This window comes from Somniosus microcephalus, chromosome 23 (assembly GCF_052327205.1).
Source record: "Somniosus microcephalus isolate GS21.2 chromosome 23, FLI_Smic_1.0, whole genome shotgun sequence".
Taxonomy (NCBI): Eukaryota; Metazoa; Chordata; class Chondrichthyes; order Squaliformes; family Somniosidae; genus Somniosus; species Somniosus microcephalus.
In genome coordinates, this window is record NC_141009.1 from 19,213,431 (window position 1) to 19,237,474 (window position 24,044).

General features: G+C 40.3%; 1 protein-coding gene across 5 annotated transcripts in view; it reads left to right on the plus strand.

Annotated features, from left to right (window-relative positions):
- Nucleotides 1–288: 288 nt before the first annotated feature.
- Nucleotides 289–24,044, plus strand: part of LOC147101713 (ras-related protein Rab-14) — a 41,270-nt gene continuing 17,514 nt past the window's right edge. Inside the window, exons 1-5 of one of the 5 annotated variants that reach the window (XM_085965549.1) lie at nucleotides 289–449; nucleotides 5,177–5,274; nucleotides 15,427–15,485; nucleotides 18,195–18,248; nucleotides 22,558–22,735. In XM_085965549.1, the coding sequence (XP_085821675.1) occupies nucleotides 15,434–15,485; nucleotides 18,195–18,248; nucleotides 22,558–22,735 (284 nt within the window). In that variant the 5' untranslated portion in view covers nucleotides 289–449; nucleotides 5,177–5,274; nucleotides 15,427–15,433. Of the gene's footprint in view, nucleotides 450–618; nucleotides 767–5,176; nucleotides 5,275–15,426; nucleotides 15,486–18,023; nucleotides 18,104–18,194; nucleotides 18,249–22,557; nucleotides 22,736–24,044 lie in introns of those variants that run through there. The other 4 variants (XM_085965548.1, XM_085965551.1, XM_085965553.1 and 1 more) reach the window with 4 other exon arrangements.

Genomic DNA, 24,044 nt, shown 5'->3' on the forward strand with positions numbered 1-24,044 from the left:
TACGTTACAACAAGTGACTACACTCCAAAAAAAAGTACTTCATTGGCTGTAAAGCGCGTTGAGACCACCGGTGGTTGTGAAAGACGCTATATAAATGCAAGTCTTTTTTTTCATCTATTCCCCTTAATATCTGGAAAACTGAAATGCTGCAAGCTGAAAACTTGTAAGCTGAAATGTTAACATTTGCGAGGTGCAGGAAGCTGAAATGTTGACATTTGTGAGGTGCAGTGAGCTGCTGATGATGACACCCTCAGTTACAGCCATAAGAACCTCCTTCCCTTGGCATCAGTGACGGAGCGGAGAGGCGCTGACCCGCCCCTGTGACGAGCCGCAGGAAACCCCGTCGGAAGTAGGCGCCATCTTGGAAGTTGCGGGGAGACTTTTAACAAGTGATTGTGTGTTTTATAAATTAAAGAGAAAGATTCATTTGTGGACGTTTGCCGAAGACGGTAAGATGATTTTTTTTTGGAGGAGGCGGCAAGCGGGCCATAAAGCGCAGGGAGAGAGGCGAGTGTTGGTGCGAATGAAAAGGAGGGCCGATGTCCTTTTGTGTTGTTGTGTTCTGTGTGTGTGTATGTGGGGGATTTTCTTTTATTGAAGCGGTTCCTGTTGCCTTGATCCCGGAAGGCCGGCTCGCCGCGCTTGGGCTCGGCCTGCCCAGTTAACACTGCAGTCGGGGGAGAGGCCGCTCCCCTTCCTGCTCAATTTGTGCCGGAGTCTTGGCCTGACCGCTGCTGCTGGCTGCTTAGATTGTCTTTTACTGTATGTATGTGTGTGTTTTTTTTTATATATATTTAATTTTGCAGCTGGTTATATTTTCTGGCATAGGTTGCTGGAGTGTTTTTGTGACTGATTTTTTTTTGTTTTTAACAGCTGAGGGAGGGAAGGAAGGACAAGACGAGGCCCGTAGCCTGGCTTCACACACACACACACACACACACACACACACACACACAAACAAACCCCCCTCCCTTTCAATAATAAAACAGCGATTCGGGTGGGTTCTTTGGCAAGAATCTGACCGCATCATCTTGCTGACATTTGTGCAGGAGTGATGCCAGTTTGGGTGGGGAAGTAAATTCTTGCGGAGAGCGCTGCATTGCATAAATTATGAGCATTGGTGTGCTGACTGGAGTATTAATACTAGCAACTTCAGTTGTGTTTTTTAAAATTTGACTGTTAGTACTTGCTATCTTGTAATTTGCACGGGAATCTGCAGAATGATGTTACGTCTCTAGCCTGTTGGATACTAAAACATTTGGATATTTAGGATCTTGAGGGCCAAATTTTTGTAGTGTTAAGGCTTGGTATATTCCTGCAGCAAATCCCCATGACATTCTTTTGCAGTGTTTGTACTGGGATAATTCTGATTGATTCTGGGTGGTAACAATTGATTCATTTATGAACATCATAAGAAGTGACATTTCATATAGATGTATATAGTAATGACAATTTCTCCTTGTTTGCAGTACTGGACTTAATTTTTGTTTCTTTTATGCATAGTGGGAGTTAAATTATGAAGAAAATAGTATGGAATAAACTATTTGAATGGTGCAGATAGCCAGTCAAATTAGTTCAAATGGATGCATTAATTAAATTGATTGACATTGTTAGAACATCTATGATTCATTTGAAAAAGAAAATTGACTGACTAATTATGTAATAGAAGATGGTAAGTAAAGGATAGAATCCAGGAAGTAGCTTTTTACATGGAGGGGAATACCAGTTGGTAAGGTGAACTTTTTAGGGGGAAGATGATAGACTTGATATTCTGGCAGGATAAACTCAAATTAGACAAAAGGTTTTTTTTTTTAAAACCTGATGATTAAGGTGAGGAATGTAACTCTTCCCTTTTTCAGACACCCAGTGTCGATATTCAGCACTTTAAAGTATAGCACAGCCAGATGTAAACTCCCTCATCTCTGCCCAACAAGATACTTTAGCCTTGATGTCAGAGCACTTGCTACCTTCTCTTCCTCCTCCCCCCCGGTTACCCAGATCAACCATCCTGTGGCACTTCCTGAGTGTTAATTAGTGCCAAATTGGGGGCAGTTATGTGCTGCAGGCTTGTGTTCAATATGAACTGGGTTGAGACTGCTCAAGCTGGTTTCTCATTGGATCTCTCAGTGGGGAGAGAAGACTTTCATCCCATGACTCTGGTCCTGATTTGCACTGAGGTCCAGGGGTGAAAGTATCTAACCCACTACACCAACCCTGAAAGGTATTCTTCAGCCATATTTATTTTATGGTGTGTGTTTTCATGTCTGGCTCAACATATTCCATAATGTAATCATAGATTCTCTTGACTGTCAATAGCAGTTTTTACAGAAGGCATTATTTTCCTGACCTCTCACTTAATGCTGGGAAGCAGAGGTCAATTGTAGCACGTTCATGGCCATCCTGATTGAAATCGCCTAATAAAGTATGTCCCAGGACAGAATATAGAAAGGTCCTGCGTTGTATTACTCAGTGCAGTTGACTCTTGATAATTCAAAGTTGTCTTTTTATATTTATAAAAAAAAAAAAAAAAATTCGACTTGTCCAGTAAGCAGTATAAGTAACACAGCAAAATGGGTCTCCAGTACATTAAATTTAAATTAAGCAACTTTTAAATAAATAAAGTATTTAAGCACTGTAATGGATGCTGATGTGTTGTAAAATACTTAATCTTGGATTATTTTTCCATTTGTGAGAATATGCTACCAGAGTTATTGCCTGAATTTAATTGCTACATTTTTAAAGTAGAAATGTTAATATCCTAGAGATACTGCAGAAACTGATGGCCTGTTTTTGGTTAACATGTACTTTGTTCATATATTTTAAAATGAGCTCTGCTATCCTGATTGTGTATGGGCAACAGATTGATGTGTGGGTAATGCTGGTATAGTATTGACAAATAGCTCCTATCCTCGTTTTAGAGAGTCTGGAATAGACATGTCAATGAGCATGGAGCGTTGCTAATCCCACTTTATTGCTGGCAGTTGGGACTTGAAATTAGGTGGAGCTTGGAAGCAGAATGCTTTCAAATCCATAATAATTCCTGTTCTTTCTATGACACTGGATTTGTAATGCATATTATTATGCTGGTGTAGCAATGTTCAGGCTAGGAACCTCCCTACTAGAGTCCAGTTTAACTACTAGCCCATAGGTTAAGCCATTGTTTTACAACTTGGCTTCTGTCCTTGTGTGTTGCAATAATTGTGGCCACAGTGAATGGTGTGTGGCAGAGCAGTTCATGTACGCAACATACAATGTAGAATATCAGTTTGTTATTGCTTAATGTATTTCTAATGAGACGTTCATAGCTGTGTGTGCGCTGACTTTTATGTGTATCCTTTACATGCTGACTTATTATTGTCTGTTAGAGATGTAGAATGCCTGTCAGATGTTTCCAGTTCTCCTTCCCTCACCCCAATGGGCGAGTAGTGAATACACTGTTGGCTGCTCTTGTACTTTCCAGCAAGTTTAAGAGGACAGGTTGCCTACTTTCCTTGGCTTGGAATAATGTGATGAGAAAAATATGCATTTGAAGGGAGCCCTGAAATTAAAATAAACTGCATTATGCCTGTGATTATGCACATGCTGCTTCTATGTAGACCTGTGGAAAGTATGGCTAATCACCTGTATTTTAAATTGTTCCTGATTTTCTTGGAAACAGTGCTGTTTAGCATGCTGCACTTGATGTCAAATAAAGGTTGTTAACTTAAGTAAACACTTTCTGCTTTCAAGTTCCCATGGTTACTCAAGATATTATGGGATAATTGATTACTTAAAGTGATATTAAAGCAGTTGACAGAAAGACACTTGGAAAATAATTGTAGAATATTTAATGTCAATTGACTGCAAACTTAAAATGGGTGATGTACCAGCCTGCACCCAATAAACATATCAAACCACCATGCACTGATTTTTAGCTTGCATGTTTAATAGGCTTCACTTAATAGAGAAGTGTGCTGTTGATCACTGCTCTTACTTATGAAATGCATGCTTCCATCAGAAAGGGAAATTGCTCCTTTGGCAAACTAAAGTGGCAAGTTTGGAATCCATACAATACAGGGAATTGTGGTAAAACCAATTCTCAGTTGTGAACTTGGCTTTACTATCCCCATTGTCATAGCTCAGACCTCTTGTGCATATGAAATAGCAGAAAAACGTGTTGAGGCAATGTTAATAAAGGCAGCGTTCTGCTGAACATGTCTAGATTGGTGACACTCCAGACTTCCCAAACATTGCATGGGATGGGCTGAAGGATTGTCGTCGGTGCATATTGAAGCACAAGCTGAATCTGTGCAGCATTAATGCCAACAAATCGGAGTGGCTTGTAGCAGACTGAGGGTGGTATTCAGTAGCACTGCAGCGTACGGACAAGTTTTGAAGTGCAGGCTGTCAGCAGCAGTAAGGAAGTAGTTGATGCAGAATCTGTCGATAGCAACAACCAAGTGATTAAAGGATTATGGAAATAGTTTCATCAATTGAACTACAGATCCATAAGTGGGTTCATAGAAAATTAAATCAAATTAAGAACTTCTAGCCAGGTATATAATGTTCCATGTTTGTATCTCCATTCATTCCAGTGGGATGAATCACTGCTGACCTTGTAAAATTGGGATGTGGGTTTAGGATGAACCATAGCTGCTTCTACAAATTTTAATAAAACACCGTAACTTTGTCCTGATTTTTTCAAAGCCTCATGCAAAATGAAGGGCATCAATGAGAATCCAGTTTGGATATAAATTACATACTGTAATTAGTTTTTGTAACTCATTTTAAATTGGCTCAGGAGAGCAGTGTCTTCAATTCTATTACAATTTGTGTACCTGAAGGTTACAGCATTGTTTTCCATTTCAATCCTCATTAACTTGCAATTTTTAAACGTGCAGTCGAATGTTTTTCCACTGGAGGTTATTTTCCCGTGAGTAATTTCCCTTGCTTTCTTTGTGTGCGTGTGTATATAGGGGCCTATCCTCAATTCTTTCTTTCCATTGCATCATATATACATAGGATAGACTAGTACAAATTGGAGCAAGATGTTTTGATGGAGTATTTAACTCAAGAGGGATATTCTATCCAATATTGCAAATATCTCTAGTGATAATTGTGGCTCGTATCTAAAAATTTGACTTCCGTGCATTCCTTTATTGTTGCATACAAACCGGGCTTCCTCTTTTTCTTGCAGCTGCCTTGAGGTATTTTTTGAGGAAGAGTAACTGATGACCGTGTGGTGTATGTAATATAAAATTCACGCACCCTTACTAATCAACCGGTGTATAATAGGTATGATTTAGTTGTGTAAGGCATATAGATATTACTGTACAATGTGGGATAAATTATTGGGCTAGCTAGCACCAACTGCTTTTGGGGTAAAGGCTTTTTTTTATGCACTAGCCAGCAGTGATTGTCCTTTGCACAATGCATTTGTGTGTTAATTCACTGGCGAGTTTAAAGATGGAAATGTATTTTTAATAGACTGATCTCTACCTCTCTAGCTTTTGACCTGGTCGCCCACACCATCCTCCTCCAACGCCTCTCCTCTTGTCCATCTCAGTGGGACTGCCCTCGCTTGGTTCCACTCTTCCCGATCTGATTGTAGCCAGAGCACCTCCAGCAATGGCTTCTCTTTCCTTTTTTTCTCCTTTTCCTATCTCTTTTCTCTTCCTCCTTTTCTCCCCCTTCCTCCCCCCCCCCCCCCCCCCCCCCCCCCCAAAACCACATTTCCCTCCGGTTCTATCCTTGGCCCCTTCCACTTCCTCCCCTACATAGTCTCTTCGCAACATCATCTGAAGACATGGGTCCGATTCCACATGTATGCTAATGACACCCAGCTTTATATCCCGACCCTTCTGCCTCTTGTCAGACCGCTTCTCCAACATGCAGTCTTGGATGAGCCTCAATTTCTTCCAGTTAAATATTCTGACGGCCAAAGCCATCGTCTTTGACATCAAACTCTGTACCTTTGCCACTGATTCCATCCCCTTCCTCAGCCATGTTCTCCGTTGAGCAAGACGGTTCTCAACCTCGGCATCCTATTTGATTCTGACCCCACATGCTCGCCATCACAAAGATCTCCTACTTCCACCTCTGTAATGTCACCTACCTGTCTGCTGAGACCTTAACTGTGCAAATTTGCTGGCAACTCCTAGACCTACAAAGGAGTAGATCCCCCTCTGCTGGTGCCAGAATGAGAGAGCCAGTAAGTTTATATTTAACTGTAGGTGGGAACAAAGCTGTTTACCATCAACAGTTTAAAAAAAAAAAAAAAAAAAAGTCTTTAATATTCTGAATAGGCATGTTAAATGTAAATAACATCACTATTACACATTTTAGGAAGGTTTTTCTGGTGCAAAATTCAGCTCCGAGTTATTCAGTTACTAGTTAATGGGTTGTAAACTTGGCTGGTCTATATGGGGTAATGTCCAATTCCTTGCAAGTGAGAGGCTCCTTTTTTTGGGAGAAACATAGATAGGAGCAGGAGTAGGCCATTCGGCCCCTCGAGCCTGCTCTGCCATTCAGTGAGATCATTGCTGACCATCCAAATTCAGTACCCTGTCCCTGCCTTCTCTCCATATCCCTTGATCCCTTTAGCCTTAAGAAATATATCTAACTCCTTCTTGAATATATTTAATGAATTGGCTTCTACTGCCTTCTGTGGTAGAGAATTCCACAGGCTCACCACTCTCTGGGTGAAGAAATTCCTCCTCATCTCTGTCCTAAATGGCTTACCCCTTATCCTTGGAGGAAGAAAGTGATGCAGCTCCACTTCCAATAATGTGAATGTCTTTTGACCACAGCAAGATGAGTGCTGAATGATTGGATTATCCAGATGTTGAGAGTTAGTATAGTAGCGGTCTTGGTTATAGCATGTGAGACTGTTTTGCCTGAGGGCTGTGATGAGGATTAAAGAAAAGACTGATGTACACCAGCTTTTTTTTGGTAAAACTTTTAATTTATGTGGAGAATTTTGCATTCATTACTTTTCTCTCTGGGACAGTAAATTCAACCTTTAAGGACTTTTCTTGCGAGTAAATTAGTGAAGTATTCAAATTAAATGCCAACCTGTTAATCTGTACTAATCTGATTAATGCCTCTGTAGAGCTTAGGATCTTGAGTGCTAAATAACCTGAGCTCTGGAACAGCAGCACCCCTTAAGATGCTGCTTCGTAACCACACTTTCATTGAGGGTTTGTCTACTTTTTTCAGTTGCATAGCAAGATTTTCTTGGGTCTTGGAGAATAATCATCCAGGGTCCCTGCTCCTGATTGTCCTATGACCATTGTTTGGGAGTAAATTTGTTTGCCCTCCTGAACAGAATTTAGCTTGGCATATGGACGCATAACCTGCTGTCCAGGCTCTTGTGAAGCATTGCCCCTTGGATGTAGTACTAGAAGGCTACTGGTGCTAGTGAAACTATTCTAGAAAGAGTCAAGAGAAGGGAGAAAATACTCATTTCCTGCTCATTTCTCCTGTAAGTTACACTTTCTCCTCTCACACCACGACCTATAAACTTGTAACCGAATAATTCTGGGAGTCGAATTTTGCATCAGGAAAAGCTTCTTAAATTTGAGGAATAGAGATGTTTATTTACGTTTAGCATGCCAATTTAAAGAATATAAAAACTTTTTAAAAACTCTGTTGACAGTAAACATGTAGTTCTGTTCCCACCTACAGTTAATAATGCAAACTTACTGACCTACCTCATTCTGGCACCAGCAGAGATTTACTGCTTTTGTAGGTCTAGCAGTTGCCACCAAATTTGTCATTTTAACAGGTGAAAGTGTAACCAATGGAGTGTGGCAAGGTCAAATGCAGTTTCTCTCTTCAGTTGTGTTGATTTAATGTGCACAACTAGTGTAGAAAACCTGCACACACGCATGCAACTGTCCTGACCAGAAAACATAACTAATGTACAGGGAACTTTCTGATATCCGGCACTGACGGGTCCGAGCTGGTGCCGTAACATCAAAAGTGCCGGACGTACCAGAGTTAATGTTTAAACATACAGAACTGAGAAGCTCCGTGTGAATCAACAAACCCCGTTGCTTAGCAACAGCTTCAAAACAGTCGGCTGCAGCTGCAAGTGTCTGTAGCTGAAGCTGTTGCTATAGCTACAGACCTTGCAGTGCTTGACTGGGGGGGAAAAAAAAAGCAACGAAAACTAAAAAAAAAAAAAACGCTCCTGATTTTTTGCCGTTAGATCGAGTATTCCGGACATATAACCTCCGGATAAACCAAAGTTTGCTGTATTTGAATTTCCCCAGTTGATACTCTGGGTTTTACTCAGCCAGCTGTTGAGATTCCTTGGGTAAAGATGTTACTCTTTGTAGTATTCCAGATGTCTTTGGTATGGCGACTTGAACATAAAGTGAAGGTGGCTTTCTAAAAAAATAATTAAAGTGGCCTACTTCTGGTACGCAGTTAAAGAACGGTGGAGCCAAAGGAGTTTGTCACCAGCAAGTTGTGACCAGATCCTGTTCAGTAATGGTTGGCAAGTTTTGTAAAACAAAGTGGTAACTTTTACAGTTTTTTCAGTGCTGTGCATATGAAATTTATTTTTAAGATGGCCCATTTATAATGAGCTTTTGTGTCTCGATTAAAGCCAGATTGGATCTGCCTCTTACTTTGATTTCAATGAGACACTACATTTAAAAACCACCCACTTAAAATTGGTAAATCCTCAAGGATATTTAAATGAATATTACCTGAACATTATGTTAATGTCTAAATAGTAAGTTTTTAGAAATCAGGATATTACTTGGTTATTTTGTGCACTGGAACAACTCACTCGCTTGTGAAGTTGTGTATTAGAGGGGCAATAGGTGCTTAACATGGAAATCATGCAAGATGAGAAGATCTGCAGCCCAAGCCTGGGATGCTGGGAGGAGGTGAAATAAATATATATATATTTATATTTTATTTATTTTATTTAGCTTAGTGGGATGGGAGGGTCCTAGCTCGGAGGGTCCTACAGTCGCCATCCAGTTCCTCGAGGGCAGGGGTGGGCAAGAGTCTGCTCCTAATTTGACACATTGGCCATGACACTTCACGGTTCATGCGGTGAAAAACTAAAAATGTCACGTGAGGGAATGCTCTTAAGTTGGGGCCAAGGCACTTTATTGGAACAAAGCATAGGGAGCTGTACTCTGCATCTGGTTGTAGTATACTTGACCTGTGGACACTGGGTATCTGAAATGGAAAGAGTTCCATTCCCCATCCCTCCCCTCGATGAGCACAAAAATGCAAAGAAAAATAAGTGCCCTACCCGACAATCTGCACTTTAGATTAATAGGTCAACTTAAAATTCAGATTAGAATTTTTAGCTGCAGAGTTGGATACAAAATCTACTCAATGGGTAAACTCATCTTTTTAACTGGGAAATGGGTCTGCTGTTGCAAATATGGCAGAGTAGCTGAACGGGTAATGCAGCAATTTTGCCAGTGATCACCCAGGGCTATTAAGAGCTGCTGCTCCTAGAACTCGAACCTGTAATGACAATACCTTGCACAGACCCATGCAAATGGAAATTTGTAACTCCAGTTACGCTAACCAAGGAGTGACCAAGAAAGAGCCATGTAGATTTGGTGTGATTTGAGTACCAGTAAAATGCTGTAGGAAGGTACTGAAGGCCACACTATGATTTAATGTAGTTGCAGGAAAATGCTAATTTAACGGGCTGTTTCCAACCCAAGTACTGCAGCTTTAATCTGGAGTTCGGAACATTCTGATCCCTTTCATGTGCTGTCAAAAATGTTGCTTCTGGAGAGAGGTGTGGGTTGCCAGCTGAGTTGAATGTTGGAGTTGTAGAAAATTCTGTCATTCTGTGATTCCAGTGCTGAAATCCACAACATTCTCTAATTCCAGTTCTGAGCTTGACCTGAAACTAACTCCAAATTTTGCAAGGACAATTATCAGGAGTTGCTTGAACTGGAATGCACATCTTTTTGAAAGGGCGTTTTAAGATGACTTTTGTGTGTTTATGGTTGGAAGGAATTATCTAAAAATGAGAAAACAAAAGTAATTAACTGAAGTTTGAATATTCAATATTTTCTAGGATTACTTAGTGAAATGGAAAAAGTGCAGAACATCTGCATAATTTACGCATCTTTTAGCCTATCCCATTTAACTTGAAATCAACGTTCATCAATTAGAAACTGTTCAGAAATTGGTGTATACTAATTAAAAGGTGAGGTGTAGACTTTTTGTAATTTGACTCTTCCACACTTTTTTAACATCTGTAGTAGAAATTGTGTTCTATTTTGGCTGCTCACTTTAGCATGTGTGCAAAATCAATGTTCTACCATGCATCTAGCCTAGTTCTAAGCTGTAAATATTGGGTGTTGTGTAGATTTCCTGTAAGATCGTAGAGCATAAGTCTTCAATAGATTTTGAAAATTGCACATCCCCCCACCCCAAATCGCTATTCAGAGTTTAGTAGTAATTGAGCCAACTGTTTGGAGTAAATTGAAGTACTGCTCTGTTCCCACATATAGATCAACAAGTGGTGTACTATATAGAGCGTTATCTGCCATCATTATTATTCATTCACCATTCCATGAACACTACTGCTTTTCTGAACGGCAGTGACTTGTACTAACAGCCCTCTTTAATACCGTGCTCATTGTTCATTTGTAACCCTGCATGTTCAATGTCAACAGGCTGAGATGCTCGGAGTGGAAAAGATGCTGTCGCTGACCCTGAAGATGTCAGGGATGTGAATCCTCACACACTCTCTCTCTCTTCCCTATTGTTGCCTGCCCCTTCACCTTCCCCATAGCCTGGATACAATAAAGATCACTTGTAGCAAGCTAGTTCCCTTTCCTTTCCCTTCCATCCCCTTTCTGATCTCCCTCATTGCAACTGAGAGCAGCTAATTCAAACCTGGGATCAAATGTGAACCCTCAGTGCTACGTGATCAGGTGCATTTACCTGCTGGGGAACTGTTTTAAGAAATCTTCAAACCAGAGTGTGTAAATTAGGCAAGTGATTTCAACCATATCCATCTAAATGTATAAAACTAGTAAATGTATTGGCCTCGCTTGTAACCCATGCCTATTGAAAAGAAGCTTGTGACTCTTGCCTTCACTGTTTTCCATCTGATGTATGTATAGTTCATCGCTAGTACTGTACTGTTATTAGATGCCAGTTGTAAATACCACTTTGAAATGACTGCAGTAGTCTTTGCTAAGTTGCTGACTTGCAATGCTTGTGTGCAAGCTGTAACTCTTATGTAATGACATGCAAATTCTGATTTTTCAGCTTAATGGTTGTAGCTATTAAAATGTTGTGAAGGTCATGATCATAGATTCCCATCAGATTTTCAAAATGATTCCAATGTTTGAATGAGCATTCTTTTGGCTGGGGGGAGAAGAAAAGGGATAAGAAATGCTGTTCATCACTCCAGCATAAAAATGCTATTACTTTTGATAACTGATCACTCCTGTCTCCCTGCTCCTTTCCTGGAGCAATCGCTCAAATACTTGTCTATATTATAATAGCTTGTAGAAGAAAGTGTCTTTTTTGTATTGCTTCGATTTCCACTTGTAGTCATGCATATTATTAATCAACTTTGAAATTGCCCACAGTTTGATGATCAACTTTAATGTAAAAATAAGTTGTGTGCTTTGCAAATAAATGTAAGTAAGGTAAAAGGACACTGAGCCAGAAAAGGAGAGTTTGCGAAGGCTGAATGAAGGCTTGTTTGAAGAGGGGTTTGAGGTTTTTAAAGATAGAGAGATTTAGGAATAGTTAAAGAGTAGGACGGAAGCTCTGCCATCAACAGGGGAGGGATGCACAAAAGACCGGATTTAAAGGAAGGGACTGCTCAGAGGGCTATTTGGCTGCAAAAGTAGGGTGGGGCAGGTTATGGAGGAAATGTATTTAATTGGAGAAATGTGAGCAATATTGGTAGGACTACGTTTATTGGCTATCCCTAGTGTCGCTAAGAAAGTGGTCAACTGCTTCCGTGAACAGCTGCAGTTCTTTTGGTGATGCTTCCACATTTGTCTTGGGCAGGCAGGGAATTCTAGGATCTTGACACTGATGATGAAGGAAAAGTGATGTCTACATTAGGGTAGACGTGTGACTTGGATGAGCTCTTGGGTGGTGGGGGGGGCGGGGTGTTGCCATGGTATTGCTAGTCTTGTTCTTGATGGTAGAGGTGGAGCTGGGAAGGAAGGTGTTGGAGATGGAAATGGTGATAAATTTAGTACGTTGGAGGACAGGCAACCAAGTAGCCAGTGCATATCAACGAGATCGGGTGGATGGGTGAGTGGGAATTGGTGCGAGACAGGCTGTGTAGCAGAGTTCTGGACAGGCTGGAGGATGGTAGGGCAGCAAAGTAATCAACTGAAATAAGTGGCATAATATAAATTGTTTTTGAGGATAGATTTTCATAACCAATTCTGATTCAAACCTATGCCAGTATAATATAATGGGGGGTTTTCACCTGCCAGTTCCCCCCCAGTCTTTGTCATGAGCATGTGTCGGACTTGTTCAGTTGGGTACCATTTGAACTGTTTATAACAGATATTTAAATTAGTTTTTATTTTTTTAAAGTCCACATTGCCTTAAGTGTAAAAGTTAATTCATTGATGGAACTTGCCATTTTTGGTTTCCAGTTGTCAAATTGTGCATGAATAACAATGTAAATTCCCCAAACTGTCCTGCTGTATGAGGCCATTATAACTGTTCCAAATTTACATCTGATCTGCCGCTGAGTTGGTGTGTGAAACTAGGTTTCGGTAATCCTGGTAAGATTTATATAGGAGTTTACTACTGTGAAATAAACAACTGCACATTACAGAATCTCTAATGAATGTTAATTTTCTTTATGTAATGGGTATCTTTGTGGTTATTTGTAATGGAACTATTAACACCAGGCTGAAAGAAACTGCTTGTCCAGGAGAAAGAGGTGAAAATGAAGGGTCCATGCATTGTACTAAGGCTCTGTGGAATCTTTCAGACCAAACAGCAGATAGTTAAAACAGTGTTGCATGCACAAATTGTAGAAAAACTTTCACAGCACTTGATGTGTTTTGAAAATTCAATACAGACCAGTTAATAACGAGGATTGTGATCATTGGTGTTGGTACCTTGGTCTAGTAAAATCTGTATTGTGGTGGTTTGGTCATATTTGTAAGGATAAAGGACCATTGCTTCTTGGTATTTCTTCCCCAGACAACAGCATTTGTGTAGTGTTGCTCCAGAGCAGTCCCCTTCTGATTGCAGTGATTAGCCTTGGCACTTATTTGCAGATTCCATTTTGGCTGTGTCAAGTGATTCACTGTGTACGGTGCGATGAGCTGCACACAGTGAATCACTTGGCACAGCCAGAATAGAATGAACCTCCAGTCTTGTTGCATTTAAAAACACAACCATGATTTTGAACAATATCCTTTTTATAAAAATAAAAAAAAAGTGATGATTCTAATGTCTTTGCTGCATTTTCTCAATTTTGTTTTGTGCGGAACTGTTAAGGATGCAATACAGTAGAAAACAACTGACTTCTCTAACCATGTGTTTAATTCAAAATATGTATTTGACCTATGTCTTCAGTTAGAAAGACCTTTTGTGTGCGTCATCTCCATACAATTATCTTGAAATGATGCAGTATCTGTTTGATAAACAGATTTATAGTGGCTTCTTGGGAACACTAATGTTTACACCATTTAATTTCAATATGGTACTATCTTTAGTTTTGTTCCTATTGATCTCATTACGCTTATTTAGCATACTAATAGTACTTCGATGGTTCTTAACGACTGCTCTACTCCCGATTTGAAGCAGTTCCCTTGTTCCAGAGATCGAGACACTGCTGTGTATAGTTTTTGCCAAATCATACTATCTGTAGTGCATGGTGCAGAATTTGCTTCTGGACTAGTGACACCTTCAGGTAGGAGATGATTGATGGCCAGGTGGAGGGTGTAGAGCGGCAGGGAGCACCTGAGGTGGATGGGGAAAGTACCGCTGGATTGTGGACATGTGGTTCTACCAATCTGCCATAGGAACTTGGGAACAGAAGTAGGTCATTTAGCCCCTTGAGCATGATCTGCATGTTATTAAATTCATGGCTGATCTGTGTCTCCACTTCATTTACCTGATTTTGCTCCATATCCCTTGATACCCTTATCTACCAAAAATGAATCGATCTTGGTCTTAAGTTTCAGTCTTTTTGATGGAGAGTGTTCCAGATTTCCACTACCCTTTGTGTGAGAAGTGCTTCTTGATTTCACTGCTTAATGGCCTAGCTCTAATTTTAAGATTATGCCCCCTTGTTCTGGATTCCGTCACCTTTTAGTCCAGCAACCACAATGTTGGAAGCCAGCTTCCTGTCTAGAATGGTCCATGGCATTCAATGTTTTGTCCAGTGCAAGCAAAATTTATATTTCAACATGTGGGTTGTCCTTCGACTTGCTGAAACATTAGTGACAGCACTAGGGTGAGGGAATAACTTTCTAATGCCATTTTTATAAAGTAAAATATGGCTTTTTAAAATTGCAATAGACAGAATTGGCTCTTGGCTTGCATCAAATGTTTTCTGGTCTATGCATAGAATTAAGGGCAAACAAATACCTGAAGAAACATTTTAACTCTGTTGACTACATACAGCAAATGATTGACTTAAATGTACCAAACACTTGATGAGTTGCAAGAATTCTTGTTTTGTTTTCAGTTACAATTTATGTAATCTGACGATGGTTTATCTTATGTTTAAAAGTATCTTTCTTGAAATAATTAAATTACTGGGTTTTTTTGTAAGTAGTCTCTCAAAAATAACGAAGTTTGTAATCAATCAATGTAATGCAGAATACCAGTTTCTCTGTCTTGGTTGGAGTTAGCTGATGTACATAATTACGCGATGAATATACTTGGTATATGATCATGTAATTTATGAGTAAGCTGCAATTTCATGAAGTTATCCAGCAAAACTTCTTAAATGGCTTTTAAAAGTAGTCAATTATTTTTGTTAGAAATGGTGCACACCGTGGAAGGAAGAGACCAGATTACGTCTCCTTCACCAAACAGTGAATTTCCTGAGTCACCTGGGCCATCGAGCAGAACAAAAGTCATGTCGTCTCCCACACCCACCAAAAAACGGAGGATGAGCAATTAATGGCAGGATCAGGTTTTTTGGTCCTTTGCTCAGCAGAGAAATGGACAGGGGGGGGGGGGGGATGGAAGAGACTTGCAGCTTAAACATAGTGTATAGCTTCAGTGCCAATGTAGGGATAAACTACTGTAGGCCTGTGTTGCATTTTAATATGAATGTATATGAAATCCTCTACTACTGCCAATGTACATTGGCCAGAGTACATGAACAAATGCTCTGTGAGGAAGCTTATGTCTGCACATTTTATAGAATGTTGTAACCACGGTACTCTGAATTTTGGATGCATCTATTGTGGCTTCATCATTTTTTTTTCCCCCTTGTAGAGCCAGGATGGCCACTGCTCCGTACAACTACTCCTACATCTTCAAATATATCATTATTGGTGAGTACATTGTTGGGCTTAATTCCTGGAGATGGAGCTCTGTGCATTTAATGGTGTACATGAAGTAATACTGTAACAGGTTCCATTAGGGCAAGGAAAGCAGAAACCTTGAATGAAAAATGTGTTGGTGAGGGTTATTGAAGTACAAATATAAAACTGATTCATATGGAAGTTTTCTTCTTCTCATCACCTTCTCTTTTTCTTCCCCCCCCCCCCTCCCCCTGTGCAAGTGTTTCTATGCATGCATCACTTTATAGCTTATTTCTTTAACCACGTTACGCTGAACTGTTCTTAAATGAAAACCAAATGAGGAGCAGAAGTCTTAACTATGAAACTTACTTTAACTGTAGATATCAAACGCTGCCAAAAATGACCTGACACTTGCCTCTTAGTCAGAAGTTTGTGGATTGAAGCATTAATTTAGGCTGGCCCAGTGCACTGCTGAGGGATTACTGCACTACCATCTTTCAGGTGAACCATTAAACCCAGACGACCACCTCCTCTGAGGTGGGCATAAAAGATTCCCTGGTGCTATTTGCAGAGTAGTAGGGAATTCTCCATGTCCTGGCCAGCTTTTCTCATTCAATCAATATCAAAAACAAATTAACATGTCAGTTATTTCCCTTGCTGTTTGTTGCACCATGCAGTGCACATTGCCTACATAAGTGGGTAGATTTCAAAAAGTAATTGGATGTGAAACACTTTGGGATGTAACAAAGATGTGATGACTGCAAGTTGTTTTTATGTGATGACTAAAAAGGAATTTCACTTTAGCCAGCATAAACCAATGTCTTAATTATAATGGGCAGAATTTAGTACACAAAACAGTGGGGTGAAAATCTGAATTTGCATTTAAAATGGAATTTGACTTGTTCATTCACTCTAAAAACTTGTGGCTCTGGTTATTTTTAAACCAGAAGTTGAAATGCCAGAGTGGAATAGTCGTCATGTTTATCACATAATTGACACATGAATTGGTGGCCTTTTGTAATGGTTTTTAGATTTCATTATACAGTATTCTAAAAGATGTGACATTCCCTGGAAGCTCCGCAGTTATTTTTGAAGGAAAATCTTCCTTTTAAGCCAGTGAGGTTTTGAATTTCTGATTGAAATCTAGGTTAATGCAAGTGTTGATACTTTGGTTTATGTCTGTAGCTCAATAATGTAGATTTGCCCATAATTCTAATTTATGCTGTTTTTTTTTACATTGAATAACATTCAGTTCAAGTGTGTAAAATATGGTGCATTAATCTTTTGTATTCCATACATAAAGGTTTGAAGCGCATGTTGACACACTACTATAAAACTATAGATGATAGGCAGAACGTGTAGATCGGTACCGAAAGAACATACTCCATGTAATATTGAAATTGTTTAATGGTATGGTTGAGTTTAAATTATATCAAAGCTGTAGTGTCCTCTTCTGGCACTTTGTAGTATTGTGTAGCCTTTAGTAACCAAAACATAATGACCCAAAGCTATATTGCAAAAAAAAATTGGCTGGTAGATCTGAATAAGGGATTGTGTTGAATTTCTGTTGTATTAACGTGGTATGTTTATTTGAGGTGGGGATAGAAAATTGTGGAGCTCAGCATTGTAGTGCATGCTTCAGGATACTAGCCCTGAGTAATTCAGTTTTGAAGCCGGAAAACAAATTGCCCAGAGTAACCGTTATAACTGACCTTGCTAGATTTGTCCACTGTGCATGAATGTTCTTGACCAGCCTAGGTTAAAGGTGAGTTTTATCATCCTAAAACTGCAATTCTGAATCTTGGCCTCTGTTTTGCATAAGATTGAAAACTAATTTGGTTCCAGGAGCTGCACCATAACATTTCGAACTTCTCATGGTTTTATATCATTTAGAATGGCTTCAACATTGAACGTCTCCGATTTTGTTTCCCTAGTGTTAAGTTGTACTTAGTTGCTCTTTGAAATGAAAACAAGGAATCCCATACCCTAATACCTTTTTTAAACTTTTGGTCCTGTTTATAATACCAATTGAAACACTTATGGCAACTTCTAAAGAGGATGTGCATTGTATAGTTCCTTTGGTAAATATAGTGCTATATCTGCACTAATACGCAAAAAGTAGTCCCCACAAATCTATTCTGCGGTGTGGTCAAAGAAGAATGCTGCAAAATGGAAACTGGTGTGCAGCATAAGGTAGAATTTTGAGATTGTCCCAATATCTCTCTGTGGGAGGGGGGTGGGTGGGGGCTTGTGTAAATTCTGCAACTGAGCTAAGTTTTTATGCAATTGATGCATGGCAGTAAAGAGTTGCAAATTCATCATCCGCTTAACCAGATGAGACCAGAATTTGCAAAAATTTGCAGGTAACTTCAGTGGATTCAGCTGAACTTTGCTTTGTAATCCCAAAAGGAATTGTATTCTGATCAGGCCCTGCTGTATTTTAAATTAGTAAAGGTCATTTCAACATTAAATGCATCACATAACACAATTGGTACCTAAAACTTTGAACTCAAAGCTGACACCTTGTAGAACTTCTGGCTAAATCCCTGTCCTACATTTCTTCCCAAGGAATTTACTAGCAGATGAATTTGGAATAGAAGCAGGAAGATGGGATTCCCAGAAAGGATGACTAGGTTTAGAGCAAAAGGGTATGAAAAGAGGCAGCTAATTGAGTGAGTGTTTTTATTTTAACCTTGACTTTAATCCTTTGACTGATCTTAAGATTTCTTTTTACAACAGGAGACATGGGTGTAGGGAAGTCATGCTTGCTTCATCAATTTACAGAAAAGAAATGTAAGTAAATGCCATGGAAATTAATGTTCAAATCATGGGCATGGGCTGTTCTTTACTGAACTGTGGCTGCTGAGTTGATTCAAAGTATTAACTGAGTTAATCCAGCGCTGTAACCCCAACTTTTATGTATTGAAATCTGGTTAATATTTTTTGTGTCTCGTCTGAAAGTGCACTTTATAAATGAGCCTATTTAAAGGGAAATAATGCTGTCTCAGCCCACTGGAAAATAACTCGATGCCATCATTGGGAACGGGAGAAGCTGTCTCAGCCCACTGTGGAAATAACTCGATGCCATCATTGGGAACGGGAGAAGCTGTCTCAGCCCACTGTGGAAATAACTCGATGCCATCATTGGTAACGGGAGAAGCTGTCTCAGCCCACTGTGGAAATAACTCGATGCCATCATTGGTAACGGGAGAAGCTGTCTCAGCCCACTGTGGAAATAACTCGATGCCATCATTGGGAACGGGAGAAGCTGTCTCAGCCCACTGTGGAAATAACTCAATGCCATCATTGGGAACAGGAGAATTCCCAATATGTTTTGAGTCCCTGTGTATACACAGCTATGTGGAAAATTAATAATGCTCACATTTATAACCAAGAAAAGGCTGCCACAAGTAACCGCTACATGTGTATACTACACCCATGCCTAATGCAGCACTGTGCATGCAAAACTGGTCTGCTTGTGCAACAACTTTTGTAATAAAGTTACTTTTCATTGTAAATGATGCTATTTAATTGCACATATGTTGATCCCATGTGCTAAATTTCAGTAGTTGAGCTCTTGCTGCAACAGCCCCAGTCAAGTCGGCAACTGCCAACCAGTAACAAACAGCAAAGATACATTTTTCATCCCATCACTGAACAGGATTTGAGCCAGAGTCTGTAAGAACTGATCAGCCAGCTGATCTGTTGGCTCACGGCTTCCCCCCGCCTTTAATTTCAGACACTAGTTACAGACTTGAGAGCTTGCTAAAAGTGCACCTTTTTTCCCAGCTAGCCGGAGTAATGATGAAAGCTGCTGAAGAGGACTAAGAGTACTCGGTTTTGCCCCACCCACCCAATCAGCAGTAGTTTGGGGACTCTTGCCTACAAGAGAGGGAATTCCACGACAAGATAATTGAAGTTCTGTTGTAGTTATTTCATGAGCATTGTGCCTTAAAATGAGAGCAGACGGGGAGGGATTTGTGAGTTGAGTTGCTACATTGTCCAGCCATCTCTGGAACTAGGGTTTGAGTTCAGCCCCCACTAAGTTCTCTTGTTTACCTGCTCTTGAATGTGAGGTTAAGGTGCAGTAAAGGACGCTTTGTTCCCCATCAGACCTGTCCTACTTACAGTGAGTGCTAAATTAAATTTCAATTCTCTCTCTTCGCAACTTCAACCTGCCCCCCCATCTATTGAACTGTAAACTTAATAGCAATAAAAATTAGGATAGAAATCATTTTTACATAAGATCATGGTTTCCAATAAGTCTCCCTTTGTAAGTTGAATTTGGCCAGCTGTTTACTTGGCTCAGTGGTAGCACTCTTGCCTCTAAGTCACAAGGTTGAGTTCAAGCCACCCTCCAGGACTTGAGCACATAATCTTGGTTGACACTTCAGCACAGTACTGTGCCGTCTTTCAGATGAGATATATTAAAATGAGACATTGTTTGCCTGTTTAAGCGGACATAAGATCCTACAGCACTATTAAAACGAGCAGAAATTCTTCTGTCCTAGCCAACATTCCCCCCTCTTTACCACCAAAAACAGACTATAGGTTGTTTATTCATTTGCTGTTTGTGAGACCTTGTGATGGCATTCCCAGGATAGCTACTTCATATTTTAGATCTGTTCACCTCCCTTCTGCCATCCAAGTTAATTTGAAAAATTCTCAAACTGTATCTTATAAATTGAACATGCAGAATCTAATGATAATTGAAGTATGTATTGGTATTTTAAGTCTGTCTCGTGTCAAAAATCCTAATCAGTAGGTCGTCTTCATTATTACCTTGCAGGTACTAAAGCCCTTTTTTTGCTATAGGCGCTTGAGTTCTCCAGCAGTCTATAGAAGACCACACTCACTCTCACACTCTCACACTCTCACACACTCACACACTCTCACACTCACACACTCTCACACTCTCACACTCTCACACTCTCACACTCTCACACTATAAACATCTGTCTATCCACTACGTGACTGTTTTGAAATAATTTCATCCAGTTTGTTTGAACGATTCTTTGGCCTCCTATATCCTGTGTTTTCCAGGATGTACTACCTGGAATGGGGTGACTGTTGAATCATGGAATCACAGAAAGTTACAGCATGGAAGGAGGCCATTTTGGCCCGTCGTGTCCAAGCCGGCCAACAAAGAGCTATCCAGCCTAATCCCACTTCCCAGCTCGTGGTCCATAGCCCTGCAGGTTACAGCATCCCATGTTGCTTGATCAGTTGTGCCTGTATTCTGCTAGGCGCTCTTGCATATAATTATATTTCTTCCCAACGCTCCCTGAAAAGACGGACCACCTTGTTACCACAAATCTGAGCACCAAGTTCAGTCAGATTGTAGTGGGAGACTAATCATTGATAGCGTTATGTTAAATGCTGATCTGAAGGAATGCTGCCACTACAGTATGAGATGCAGGCCTGATCTGGAAAACAAAGACTGCTCTTTGCTAGTAATACATTTCAAAGACAAAAGAGAAGCATTACAGCTGATGTAAAGCAATGGATGCTTAATGAAAGGATGTTTTGCCCAATGTGGTATTGACATGCACAGACCAAGGAGGCCCTACAAGTGGGGGGGAAAAAGTGATAGAAAACATGAGCCTTGTCAATACATCAAGGAATACTAAATCAAAATATCTTTTTTGATTATACAAATCTGTTTCTGCCCCACCCTCCTCCACAAGGCCAGGGGATAATCTGATCATGTGAGCGGCTACTGGACCTTCGACCAATGCCACAATGAGTTGGCTGCTCAGAACTTCATTTTCCGCCCCCACTTCCCAAAGTGGGGATGTAAATTTGATTCCGCCCAGCACCTCTATGGAAGCATGCATCATTTTACTGAACCATGATTTGGTGCTCCAACTTGTTTACTCAACCGAGATCATGTTGTAACAAGTAATTAATTGTGCTTTCAAATATCTGATCCTGTATTTAAAACTTAACGGGGGCATTGGTTTCATCCCCACAGCTTGTAGTGGGGAGTTGACCATCTCTCTCTGCTGAGCTTCAGGTGAGTAGAAGTAGGACTGCACGCCACAAAATTGCAGGGAGCAGTCAAAAGATGTATTAGCTAGTATTTCTGTGATTTTTGCTGTTGCCTCCAGAGTTACTTAAGTGGAGGCTTGGGAGTGGGTCGTGTTGCAAAAGGGAAGACCGTAGCAGAGGAAAGGAATGTCCTTGAATTTGTTGATTTGTTATAAATGAATTCTGAAAACAGGATTTTGTTTGTGTATTTGCAATTATTCTCCGAACCATCAACAACTCCCTTAGTTTGGCCTAGCAATCTGTTGGTAGTCTCCACCTATAATTTCATTAACATGCATGTTTAATTTAGGTGTTGTACTTTATGACACAAGGTGGGAAGAAGACAACACCGTTGCAAAATATCTCTGCTTTAAACCAGTACATTTCAAAAATAATTCACTTAACATGGCATCGCTTGATCAGCCAGCTGCCTCAAGTATTGGGAGCATCAAATGCACTTGACTGATTTAGACTTGTTTGTTTTTGGTCCTCTGCCACAGACCCACCTCTAACCTTGGGCTGCTATTTTACAGATGTTCCTCTGTGACTGGCTGTTAGTGTAAGCATGAGGCAACATTCACTACTATTTTCTTTCTATTGCCCACCTCTCTCGCTCTTCTCTGGGCCCCATAAAATGGGTGCTGTTCAGGCATGTGCTCTGAGAGCTCGCGTTAAGAGGAGGAGAACTGACTGTGTGGAGAATTTCTCTTTAGCACTCCAGGATGCTTTATTTTTTTAATTCAAATATCAGAGGAAGGATTACTGTACCTAAACCCCTCCCATTCCGTAGCTGTTGATGCACACACCGGAGGAAGGTTTGGGAGATCTGCTTTTAAGATGTGTGCTCTTGTGTATCAGCATATACCCGCCAATTCCAGAATATGGCAGATATTCACGATCATGCTGTTAATTGAGGCCATGTGCAGAGGTGGCTGAAAACTTTGTAAATTTTTCAGATTCCAAATGAGTTGTCATTTTGTGTAGCTTTCAGTATGAAGATGCTCCAGTAATATCCAGGCACATTGCCTGTAACTCATTTCTCTTAAATAATCAACGTTTTCTTCCTACCTAGTTATGGCTGATTGTCCCCACACGATTGGGGTAGAGTTTGGAACCAGAATAATTGAAGTTAGTGGTCAGAAGATCAAGCTTCAGATTTGGGACACAGCCGGCCAAGAGCGATTTAGGGCTGTCACACGAAGCTACTACAGAGGTGCTGCTGGAGCTCTCATGGTCTATGATATCACCAGGTAATTACACACAAACATTCTTGATTCTGCTGTTGAAATATTGTTGGTTTCAAGTGGTAGTTTCCACAGATGAAACCAGGTGATTTTTATACTGTACATAACCACCTGCTGTAGGTCAAATTGTAATTTGTATCAGCAATGTAGTAGTTTTGATCTGCTAATCCAGTTTTCCTTTTGATAGCTGACACTGTCGGAGTTAATACATGGCATCCAAGGAGTGAGTCAAAATTTGCAGTGGGTTCCCCACAAGTTTGAACAGCTATTTAACTGATCTCAATGCAAACAAACAATCAAATATAGATTAAAATTTAGACAATTCTGTCCCTTTTTTATATAAAATACATAGTTCTCACCTATTCTCATCCAGCCTAGAGGATAGAAAGGTCTTGCAAAAAGGACTCGTTCATAGAATCCTAGAAACTTACAGTACGGATGGAGGCCATTCGGCCTGTTTTACCTGTCCTGGCTCTTTGAAAGAGCAGTTGTGTTTAGTCCCACATCCCAGCTTTTTGTCTGTAACCCTGTAAGTTGCTCATCCTCGAGTACCTGTCCAACTCCCCATTAGAATTATTGATGGAATAGGCTTCCACCACCTTTTCAGATGGAGCAAGCGTTACTGATCCTGACAACTGAGTGGAAAAAATGTCTCTTCCCTCTACATCTTTTGCCAATGATTTTGAATCCATGACCTCCAGTTATTGACCCACTCGCCAAAAGGAGTATTTTTTCTCTATCAAAACCCTTCATCTTGAAAACCTCCTGCTCGGTCACCTCTTAACCTTCTCTGTTCCAAGGAGAACAGTCCTAACTTTTCCAGCCTCTCCTCATAACTGAAGTCCGTCATTCCTGGTAAACCTCCTCTGTACCCTTTCTAAGGCCTTTACATCTTTCCTGAAGTGTGGTGCCTGGAATTGTCCACAACCCTTCAGCTGAGGCCTAACCAGTGATTTATAAAGTTCTAGCATGACCGCTTTGCTTTTATATTCTATGCCTCAGTTTATAAAAAGTAACGGTATGCTTTTTTAACCACCTTATCAACTTGCCTTGCCACCTTTAAGGATCTCTGTATATGGACACCAGGGTGTCTCTGCTCACCTACATTTTTCAAAATGGTGCCATTTATAGTATATTGTGTGTCCACATTAATCCCCTCAAATTGTATCACTTTGCACTTCTCTGCAGTGAACTCCATTTGCCATGCTTCTGCCCATTTCACCATCCTGTCTGTCATCCTGAAGCCTATAACTCCTCACCATGATCATCTACTTTGCCAAGTTTTGTATTGTCTGCAGACTTTATAATGCTGCTC